At 37.7% G+C, this 12,178-nt stretch overlaps 1 protein-coding gene across 1 annotated transcript; it reads right to left on the bottom strand.

Annotated features, from left to right (window-relative positions):
* Nucleotides 1-200: 200 nt before the first annotated feature.
* On the bottom strand, nt 201-5,558 carry LOC102704797 (cleft lip and palate transmembrane protein 1 homolog). Its single transcript, XM_006653373.3, has 12 exons — nt 5,231-5,558; nt 4,024-4,170; nt 3,819-3,933; nt 3,639-3,730; nt 3,443-3,540; nt 3,110-3,147; nt 2,753-2,988; nt 2,394-2,487; nt 1,946-2,136; nt 1,165-1,384; nt 915-1,082; nt 201-817 (listed from the first exon to the last, which is right to left on the bottom strand). Exons 1-12 carry the CDS (start codon nt 5,441-5,443, stop codon nt 618-620), a joined length of 1,812 nt encoding a protein of 603 aa, XP_006653436.3. The 5' UTR covers nt 5,444-5,558; the 3' UTR covers nt 201-617.
* Nucleotides 5,559-12,178: the final 6,620 nt, after the last annotated feature.

Genomic DNA, 12,178 nt, shown 5'->3' on the forward strand with positions numbered 1-12,178 from the left:
GATTTCGCAGACTCAACCCTGCACCCCTAGACCAAACTCACAAAGAGGGTTTGGTAAACTCTTGCTCGAGTAGCTCAGCATTTGAGCTAACGTGACTAATTTTTTAATTTTTATACAATTTTTTTAAATAATATAAATGGTCAAATATTGGACATATAAATTAAAAAATAAAGTTATCAATATTTAACAAAAATTCCGGGTACTGGTCAATAAAGATACACTTTTCTTTCCTGTCGATGCAAGACTTATACATAAACCAATAGAATAAGCGTCGAGCGCACCTTTCTTTTCTGTCGATGCAAAACTTATACATAAACCAATAGAATAAACTGTCAGGTGCGATCATCTGGTAATGGTGGTGGTTACCTAAGAAAAAAGGACAGAAGGCAAACTGGGAAATAGTGGCAATAATGTTTGACGATGTTGCCCGTCCATACATTGGGCAAGTGTATGTGTTCGTCGATGCCCCACACTCAAAACCTGTTACTACAATCTCTTATGGTCAGCAGCATTCAGCGACGGGGCCAGTCCAGCGTTCCAAACTCGGCACAGAAAATTTACGCCCGGTGGCAGCCGAGATGTGTTCTGTGGTTGGATGATCTGGAGGTGCAGGAGGCTCACTTTGTCTTCTTGTCTTCCGTGCTCGTCTCGGCCTCCGCCTCAGCCCCGGTTTGCTGCGCTGCAGCTGCTGAATCACTCCCTTCCAATGTCTGGGGAGCTTGTGGCTCATCTTCCCCGCCGAAACCGTACTCGTTGACACGCTTCTTGTCAACAGGGTACACCCATCTCTGGTAGAGGTATATCAAGAAGATAACATCTACACATGGCAATCAGAATGATTGGTCAACGTCCCACGATGAAAGGAAGAAAAGAGTAGAATGTTCATTACACAGTGGTGGTTCATCTTATCTTACCATCTCTAAAAACTGAGAGACGATGCAGCATTGGCATTTTGATCACAAATGCAAAAAGGTCATCGATAATGGTGTTGAGGAACTTGTAGGTCATTTGTCTCCATGGCATATGAGCAACAGACTTCAGCTTGTAGTTGATGAATAGTTGTGGGCACATCATGATGAAACCTGAAGAGTGCAAAGGCATATGCATAAGTTCCATTACTAAGTTTTCTAGTAGATCACAGATTACTAGAAAGTAATTACTTACCAAACATGTATACACAACTTGTGAGAGAAGAGAGTATCCACGAGTACCAGCTCTTGTGCTTCTCATACTTGAGGGAATAGATGGAGAAACAGATCACAAGGAAGAAAAGTACATATGTAAGATACTTCATTGCAATTGCATCATACTCCTTCGTCTTATTCTGTGCATATGAATCACGATCCCGGAACCTCAACATGGGAATCTTTCCACTTCTATCGATCTGAACAGGAGTGCAGAGTTGTGATAAATTTGTCAAAGTAAGAAAATATCATCAAAACTGACGCAAGATTTCATCGAGCTCAAAAGATAGACACAATACATATATACACATGATTCTGTATGAGGAAAGAATAATACTGCCATAGGCTACCTAAAAGCAAGTACTCCATGTTAATGGTTTAATGTAATTAGATAAACCATAAAAATAGCAGACCGACTTTGACCCAAACCAGGTCATCATGGATCACCAAGACATAGGGTTCCATGGACAGAGTTGGCAAATGCACAAAACAACGTGGAATCCAATATTAAAAATGAGATAAACAGAAAATTCCACAATAATTCAGTGTCGACATCTTAGTTATCTCAATATACTAATGCTTTATTTATCCATTAAAAATTGTTCTAGTGCTTTATTCAGTGCTATGATTCATACATTTTATTACTTCAAAATTTAAGCATACAATTCTACAATTCTATCTGACAGAGATACTAACTGCGTAACAGAATTAAGTGACAACATGACCATAAAGGATAGAGGAACATATCTCAAATGGTTTACCTCAACATGCATTGCTTTTCCAATCTTCCAGAATTCAATGCAAACACCAATTCCAGAGCTAGCAAGGATCATCCATGAAGTCTCATTGTCAAGCAGGTAGAGGAAGATAATCAGCTGACATACAAAGTTCAGAACCACAGATTTTGCTGATAGACCTTCCATGGATTTGTTCTTATTCCAGAACTGAATGTCTGTGCAATAGCACAAGAATATCATCAAATGTACAAGGAGTTATTGTTAGATAATACTTCTGATTAAAGTATATTCCCTCCGTTTCACAACGTAGACCTTCTAGTCTTGCCTAGATTCATATGGATGTTAATGAATAAACATGCAAATTATATATGTTCATCAATGGATGAATCTAGGTAAGGCTAGAAAGTCTTACAATATAAAACGGAGATAGTACATGGTAATATGTTAGAAACAAACTACACAGTGCACGTACCATTTTTGAAAGCCAAAAAATCAAACAGAGAGTGGAACAGAGAAACAATCATGGTCAATCCCAAAAAGTATGGGTTTCCTTCAAGGAGAACTCTCTGCAAATGACAAAAGGGAGTTGATGGTCAGTGCAAAGCACTAACCAGGATCATTCAATTAACATACTAACAATATCACAAAAGTAACCATCTCTAGGACTCAAAGAACGTGAAATATAGGTACATGCGTACTCTATATATAATAACGGAATCTCAGCAAGATAAAGCGGGGCAGTGTAAGAGTGGTCACAGAGCATAAAAGTATTTAAAAAAATGCACAGATGTAGATAGATACAATATTACAGTTGAGAATATCCGCATGTACCTTGAGTTCATCAGCCTCCCCTTCAAGCATACTTCCATAACTACGATGAACTTGAAAGGACTGCTCCATCTGAAGAAATAGTTGCCACTTGGTCATGCTAATAGGACCAACTTCAAGGTTTAAGGGCAATTCCTCCACAGTCTCATTGAGTGCTATCAATTTATCTCTCAGTAGCCAAAATTCATTGAAGAATACAGTTGGGTAGTAGTTGCCTGAAGATGGATCAACATTCAAGTCTGTATTGCTATTGTAAAGGAAACCCAACTTTGCCTGACTTAATGCATTATACTCTTAAAATGTATTTTTGAACAAAGGAGAATAATAGAACGCTACTAATGGTATCAGTCAAAAGGATACATGGAGCAACATTAGGTGGAGCATTATTTTGGGGATACCTGTGAAATGTGAAGTGGAAAAATATCATTCAATAATTCATAAATGATGAACATCAGCAAAAAATTGGAGCCTGGAATTGATCAAGAAAGATATAACACATAAAGCACATGCTATGCCGTAAAATACGTCAAAAGTGGATCATAGAATCTCTCAGCTCTAAATTCAGCTAACCTTCACTTGTACCAACATTAAACACTAAGACTGCATATCACTGAAACAATCCAGCTAACTGTAAAATTGAAGTGCCATATGTCTGATACAGCAGAACTCCATGAAGTTTTGATCTTTGCATACCGTGTGAAGTCGTCAACAAGATTTATTGTTACGTTTGGTTTCCAGTATGAAATATATTCAACCGGGCCCTCATCTTTGTCTACAGATTCTTTATCCTCCTGCAGAAATCAACATGTTATTTTTTTTTGCTATTTCTGAAGAGAACCAATTCTATAATCTAGATCATAACATGTGGACAAAGAACAGGAATAAGGACCTTAGGTGGTGGTTGTTCACCAGATTCACTTGAATCTCCCAGCAAGCTCTTCTTTTTACCATCTTTTGGTTTTCGCAAGTATGCCACAACAGCTAAACAGGTACAATGCAGAGAGACAGTGAAAATATAATTATATAAGAGATAAAAGAGGTGGTTGCTGATATGAAAAACAACACTTACAATGTGTCCTCCCAAATGCAGAGCTTTGCTCATATTCAGGATCAGTAGGATCCACCGGGTAACCAGAGCGTGCAAAATAAACATGTGCATACAAAGAACCATTGTGCTTGACAGCCTATGCAGAAACATACAGCAATCTCAAAACTAGAAACCAAGAAAATATAATCATAACAAAACTATAAGATCGCAACAGCTAGTATTATACCTCTGAAGGGTAGAATGTCAATGTGCGTGTTCTTGTACTAGTAGGTCCCCAGACTGCATACGGTATGTTTGCCTCATGCCAGACAAGGGCATCCTCATTACTGAAGTCATTGAATTTCTCATTCTCGGATAAATACATCCACATATCCTACAGCAATACAACCACCATACATTTTATGTTTAGGAAAATGCAAATTGCTAGGTAGTGTAGGCGTGTAGCATGGCTGAGACACCTGACCATCTTTTTCCTCCTGTCTGGCAGAGGAAAAATATGGGTGGCACGATGAAAGAATTTAAAAATGTTCTGCCACACTAAACAAAGAACCAAGCGTGTCCTTTTATTTGATTATCACCTTGCACTAATCTGCATAATAGTTACTTTGATGAGCCATTACCACAAGCCTAGTGTAACCACCAATCCACCATAAAGCTAATTTTGACCTAAACCAAATGACTGGCCATATACTAAATATATCACATGGCCACCTTTGTTCAGAATCAAATGAACTCGCTACTCTTAGCAATGTATATAATCAATACATATTGTAACACTCCCATGTACAAACGCTTTAAAAGTCAACATCCTACCATAGACTACTGGAGAACTTAATGCCAAACATCTTCACGTGATCTACACCTACTAAATTGGGCAGCAATCCAGTACATAATTCATCAGCAAAACCGTAGATACAGTTTTTTTTAATGGTATATTTTGTTAATTCTGAAAAACATATTGAACTAAGCTCAGACAGACAGTGGCTTCTTGGATCAACAATCCCGATCATAACATCTAACAAATCAAAGGCACGGCTTCTTTTTCCCAGGATGTCGACTCCAGCAATGCTAAAAACCAAATATACTGATCCGGTCGTTCGAAAGCATCTATCATGCACAGAAACCCCAAAATTCTCGCACCAAACCGACTAAAAATCAGCTCCGTAACGAACCACACTAACCAACCCAGCCCACAGCCCAGCCAAGCTCTCATGTGTTACAGCATCCAGGAGCTATTACCGAAGAAAAATTCCAGATCACAGCACCAAAATCCCCTAAAAACCCTAAAACCTAAAAATTCACCGCCCCTTCACTGGCATACCAACAAACGAACCGCACTGGGAACCTAAGACGCTTCTCCCCCTCTAAAATCTCGCGCATGGAGCGAACCAGAGTTCACGTAGGAGCAGTAGTGGGGTGCGGGGAGTTCTCACCATCGGCTCTCCCTTCTGGAAGAGGTTCGACATGAGCATGCCCGGGTCCGCGGGGGGCCGCTTCGGGCCGAAGAACTTGGCCGCGAAGTACCAGAACACGGCCATCCGCACGATCCCGGCGATGCTCTGCCCCAGGCCGCCGCCCGCCTGCCGCGCCGCCTGTCTCTGGCCCTGCGGCTGCGCCGCAGCGGCCACCGCCGCCGGATCCGACATCGCCGCCGCTCGCCCGCCGGCGAGCTAGATCGAGAAGGGGGGGAGCAGATGGAGGGGAGGCGCCCGCCTAGATGCGAACTTTTTTTCAACTTTTTTTTTCTGGGGTGTTTTGTGTGATGGGGCTTCGGGGATTTAAGAGGAGGGTTTCTCTTACGATAATTTATAGGGTAATTTTGCAGATAGGGACCCTTGTTGCGGAATTATGTGCTTATCCTTCTCTTGGAGGGGGTGGTGTCATGAGAGGGATTGATTTTTTTTTTTACCACACGTAAGTAAGATTGATTTTCGATTATTTAATATTCTGATATATTATTATTGACACCACATGTTATACTCATAAGTATTAATATAAACAATTAGTTAAAAAATATTAAATTATCAAATTTATCTTCCGTAGAGAAGATTTGGACGTTCAGTTCGTGGAGGAGTGGGTTATCCAGAGGATTTGATTTTTTGACACCTATAAAATTAAAGTTTAATTATTTGACATCATGTCTATGGTTATTGACTCAGATTATTTCATATATCATTCGTACTTATAAGTGTCAGTATAAATAATTAGTTAACAAAGAAAATATCAAATTTATGGTCCGTTTGGAGGAGATTTGGACATCGGGTTCGTTGGTTGGATCGAATCGTAATTTTCCGTGGATGAAGGGGATGTTGTGATGGCTGATGATGCTGATGCTGATGCTGAGATTGGCTTTGCCAATAGTAAAATGCATAGTCGCCGCCCATGAGGAAGTAAAATGCTGCATGCACCCGGATCAAAGCGAGCTGTGAACTACTACTAGTAACTTCAGACTTCTTTTTGACTATAGAAGCATTATATGCAGGGGTTAAACCAACTTAAGTATTATATAAAAAAATAGTAACTATGTATGCGAATATAGATTGACCGTCTTAAATAATAATAATGATAGCATTATTTATGTGGATGCCAAGGTGATCCTTTCTCCTTCACAAGGTAGACATCCATGCTTGAATTTATTAACTATGTTTCACATAGGATGTTATAGTTATAGATATAGCATTAAGTATATTTAAAATAACACAAAAGGTTAATTATTTGAGATTTTCGGTGTACTGGTTTAACCAAATTTAAGATAGCTCGAACAATATTCGACATAAAAAAATCAAAGAAACATAACATGGCAAAAATATATTTATATGAGAACAAATTATAAAATTATGTGTTTCTAAGTATTATTTCTAGAAGAACAATATCATCATCTACGTTTGAAAATTTTAAACACGATGGTGACCCCTCATACAATACTGCATTAAAACTGTGTCATGAAGTAGCGGGTACACCTAACAGTTTTCTTCCTAAATTGGGGCCACGACTAGACGCAAACCCGGAGAGAGAAGGGGCAAAGATATTTTGGTGAGGGTCGGTGGGCCTTCCAAAGTGACCGAACAAACCCAATGACGTGGAAACCACTATTGTGCACTGTTACGTCAATTTCGACCCATCAAAAAAACCTAGAAAAAGACGTACGCTGTACCTAAATAAATCAATTTTTTTTGTTTGTAGATAAAATATTTGACTCTTTGTTTTATAAAAAAAATTATAATTACTATTTTTATTATTATTATATAAAACATAAATAGTATGTGGCTATTTTTTAACTTTTAATAAATGTTCAAATAAAATAGACGATCAAACGCTCGATGCACCAAAGTTAAAAAAAAAAAAGAAATTCAACGGAGTAGTATGTGGCAAATAATTGCTAAACTGGACCCGATGGATCACATTGGGCCGTCAGAGTGATGTATCAACGCTAGACCTTGGGCTTTCGTCCTCACGTGATCATTTGGGATGAAGCCTGTGAGAGCCCACACACGGAAAAATTTTACGTTTTGCCACTTAAACAGGGAGTGGCGATAGATTTACAGTTCCCCTCTAAATCCACCCCATAAATAAAACAAAAGTTAAAAAATTCACATTTATTGTTTACTTCTTTTAATTTAGTACGTTTATCGGCGGTGTTAGAAGACATACCCGCTGAGATGTATGTGTATTTCTGCATGTATAGTGGTGTGTTAGTGTGTGCGTGTACGTCCGCCATGTCTGAAAGAGTAGTGTTAGTGATAGTAAACCTACTACCACCGCCTATCATCACTGTAGTTTTATAATTTAATCCTTAATTGTTTATATTAAAAACCAGTTAAATATAGATTGATATCTACATATAAATTCAAATTAAAGTGACTATTTCATATAAGAAAATTTGATGACACATTATAAAATCCGTAGCAAAGCATGGGTATTTAACTAGTAATCATAAAAACAGCAGGCGAGTGAAAAGTGTTTGGAGTTCTGAACCGGTGATCTTAACGCTACTTAGTTGTGGACCACATAATCCAAACGATTTGCAATTTTTGAAATATATGATTTTGTAAGAAAATTATAGGTAGTTTTTTACATGTCTCCTTGGCGACTGTGAAAAGAGAACCAGACAAAGAGACAGGAACCCCCATAGAGTACATTTCTAAAATTCAAAATCAGTTTTGGATCGTAACATCACTAACAATTCATTCCGGGGTTGATCTGTCTCTGACTAGGCCACACTTAGCTGGCAGTGACCATGTTAGCACTGCATACTTCTGTCTCTCTTTTTTTCACCCTTAGCTTATGAGCAAAGCAAGTATAATTATGTGGCATTGTGGGGGGTGTGGTTTAGTTAAGCATAGCATCTTATCCTCTACAGTTGTTTAAATGCCTAGACAGAGGCCAGTTGTTATCCTGTCGACGGCTACAATGCATTGATTAGGATCATGTCTAGCTGAGTTTAGCGCAAGATATATTCAGTCAGAGTATTCAGGTAGAGTGCACTGCATGCGCTAGTAATAAAATGTTGCCCTTTTGATGGGTTCTCCCCTTTTCTCCTTTTTTGTTGATTTGCATGGATATTATGCTCGGCATATGATTTTTTGGGTTAGTTATAAAATTATGAGGTGACTAGTTAACGTGTAAATTAATGCGCTAGTGCAAGTAGCTAAGATGTAAAAGTGTTTCAGAATGAGGCCTTCTTTAATCGGCACTCTATTTTCAAGCACTTTACGAATCTTACAGCAAAATGGTCAATATTAGGTGGGACAAATCTTCATAAATACTAACCGACAGATCAAGCTGTATATTTAAGGGTTCAATGTTTTGTTTTTTTATAAAAAATCAAACGAGATATTTTTGCGAATAAAACTTTTGTATACAAGTTCTTAACGATCCAGAAGCAAAGATTGAAAAATAAATTACAATAAAAAATCTAGAATCCGCTTTAAATATATGATTAAAAATTTAAATTTTAGCTTATAAACATAGTTAAGAGCAAAATGATAAGGTATTAATATAGATATAGACGTAGATATAGAACGTGGAGATCAAAATTTTCAATTAAGTTAGCAGTGTGATTAGCCGGATTTTTCCCATCTAATATTTACAACTTTGTTTTAAGATTCACATAAACATACATGACAAAACACACATCCAACTAATTATGCACAGTCTATTTTCTTTTCATTATTATTATTTCTAACTAGCTTCGTACCTAGCATTTCCTTTTTATTTAACTAGCTACGCACCCTGGCATTGGGGTATTCTAGGGCCGGGGAAGATAAATAAATTTCTAGAGAAAAGTAATTTTTTACCCGATCTTTATATCTAACCAGATATACGTAGGTTTTTTTAATGGAGACTTAGCCCAAATAACCAATGAGAACTTAGCCCCGTAAACAATCAATCTAAAATTCGTTCATACGAAGATTTGAACTCGTAACCTTTGAGAAATAAATCTTATGCCAATGGGTAATGGATTGATCATCCAACTATTCAATATGACCTTTGCTTTTGTTGGTGGTAGATCATTTCATATGCCAAACATATAGAAAATGTCATAACTTTACGTCACACACTTCTATATTTTTTTAAAAAAAAACAGCTCCGAAAGTTAAGACACCACCATATCAAATATTCAAATGTATCAACTTGATCCATCCATCTGGTTTCATGTTTATGTACTTCATCATAACGATTGCACACGTTGTTGTTGCTTTCACGAACACAAAGTGAAACCAACCGATTTAGGTTTTAGGTGGGGTTATTACTCGGATGTTCAACATAGCCCAGTTATGTAACTATTTATGATTATTTTGGGGGCATTTTAACTTTAAATAATAAATGTCATAGAGAGTATGCAAAATAGACATGCAGGACACAGTGGACATTAGAGGTCGGACCTGTGATGGTTTCATGAACCAAGCTATTGCCTTTTTAATATATACTTATAAGCTAAAATTTGAATTTTTAATCTTAAATTTAGAGTTAATTTTGAGATTTTTTTCATTAAATTTTATTTTTCAGCCTTAGAGTTTGGATAGTTAAGAATATGTATATAAAAGTTTTATTTATAAATTATTTTTTGTTTATAATTCTATAATCGAGAGTACCGCGCAGTGGACAGATCCTCGCCCTATACAAGACGAAACCTGCTGCACAGAAGTACTTTGTTAGCAACAACTTTCCTGGGTGCCTGCAAGTTGCGATTATACTATAAACCACGGAATCAGGCTGGACTAAGCGGGGGAATCCTGGCTGTTGGCGATTGCCAGGAGACAACCGGCACCACCATAGTTTATGTTCTACTAGCAGCATTACTCGTAGGATGGCCGGATCAACCAAAGACTTTCTTAGCGGTGCCGTACATACGATAACAGTCCTGCTATATACATACGGATCTAATTGTACTGTGTATAACCGAAACACTGTATTTATTGATTTGGCAAAAGGAGTAAAGTGAGTGCACTGCGGCAGCTGTTGGATGGTTGACTTCAGGGACGGATCTACCACCAGGGCTAAGGGGGCTGAGCTCCAGCCCCGTAGCTCCTCTGCGTCATTGAAGCCCCTACTTAGCCCCCGCAACAAAATTTCTGGTATTACTGAAAAGAAGGAAGGGCTATAAGCATTTTTTTTCGTCCAGCTCTTTCTAATATTTTTTCTAGATCCATCACTGGTTGAGTCGTACATAAATCGGATGGTTGAGTCGTACGCACAGCAATTTCCACATAATAATCTTCCACCCTGATGCAGAAGAGAGGGTGGCTCGGCTTGGCTGTTTACTACTCCTAAGGCCGCGTTCGGGAAGGGGGTATAAGTTAACTTATGCCCTGTCACGGAAAACGTAGTAATAGATTAGTACATGATTATTTAATTATTAATTATTAAAAAAATATAAAATATATTAATATGGTTTTTTAAAACAACTTTCCTATAGAAAAATTTTAAAAAAATACGCAGTTTAGCAGTTCGGGAAGCGTGTGCGTGGAAAACGAGAGAAACTTAGTTAACTTGTGGATGACCAAACGCGGCCTAATTGAATTAATTAATCGATCTCCTGCCTTGCCTAGTTGCCTTGGCCCCCTTTTCGTGAGCATTGCTCCCTTGGCTTCCCCACCTGCAACCAGGCAGTGAGAGTGAGAGAGCCCCAGTTTGTTTAAGTGCAATCATGGAGCATATAAATATGATTAGGGCCACGGCCTGCCCCTTTTGATCAATATAATCCGGCTAATCACGGGAAGGCAGGGTGGATAAACTAGTCGTTAAATCGGCGTGTTTTGGCCCGTTTTTTTATATACGGAGTACTCGCTCTGTCAAAAAAACGAATTCTCCGATTTCTGTCCAATGTTTAACCATCTGTTTTATTTAAAAAAAATTAAAAATTTTAAAAAAATAGTCACACGTAAATTACTATTTATAATTTGTCATCCAATAAAAACAAAAATATCAATCACAAAAATAATTTGAATAAGATGAAGAGTCAAAAAATTAAAGGTAAAAAGTAAAAATTTGGTTTATTTTAAGACGGAGGGTGTAGTATAGTATTAAGTTTCGCCGAACCCTGATGGCCTCTGACCAGGATGCACGTTCTGTAGTTAAGTAGGGAGCTCGGCGTTGTAAAGTGTAGAGCGTTACGTACTCGGTGCAACATGTCGCCCTCGGGTGAAACTTTTTAAACATTTTTAATAAATATTTTTATTACTAAACCTCTTTGGAAAAAATATTTACGTAGTATGAAACTTTTGGTCACGCCACCAATATTGACGTGACGAAACAGCTTGCCACGCTCTACTGATATTGGCATGGCAAGACTGTCACGCCATGCCACGCCGATCAGACTGCATGGTAGCGTTGTCTTGCCACGTCACCAACACTGGTGTGATCAAAAGGTTCAGTTTTAAAAAAAATTTGTCTGGTGGTTTAGTAATAAAATTACTTTCTAAAAAGTTTATTTAATAAAAAATTTCCCCTAGGGCCCACTGTCATAGAGACAGCTCGCAGACGATCCGTTTCTTTTTTTTTTTGCTTTTCCTGCCTCCATTGAAAAGAACTTTATTTCTGGCTATCTAGAAAACAGGAGTGCAAGTAGTTTGTAAGTTGCAACACATGAAAAGCTTTCATCCTCATGTGAGAACATGAATTTAATTTGACACGTTGCGCAAAAAAACATGTAAATGTCCCAGCCTATCAAACGTGCTCGCTCGACAGAAAAACTTTAGCCTCGTCATTTGGTCTCGGCTTATACTTATGAACCAAAATTTAATTTTTAACATTAAATTTGAAATTAACTTTTAGTGTTTTTATCATATTTTATTTTTTAGCATTCACTTTTAGATCATTAAATATATATATATAAAAGTTTTATTTATATTTTTTTAAAAAATTGTTTGGCTTTTGTA

This window comes from Oryza brachyantha, chromosome 4 (assembly GCF_000231095.2).
Source record: "Oryza brachyantha chromosome 4, ObraRS2, whole genome shotgun sequence".
Taxonomy (NCBI): Eukaryota; Viridiplantae; Streptophyta; class Magnoliopsida; order Poales; family Poaceae; genus Oryza; species Oryza brachyantha.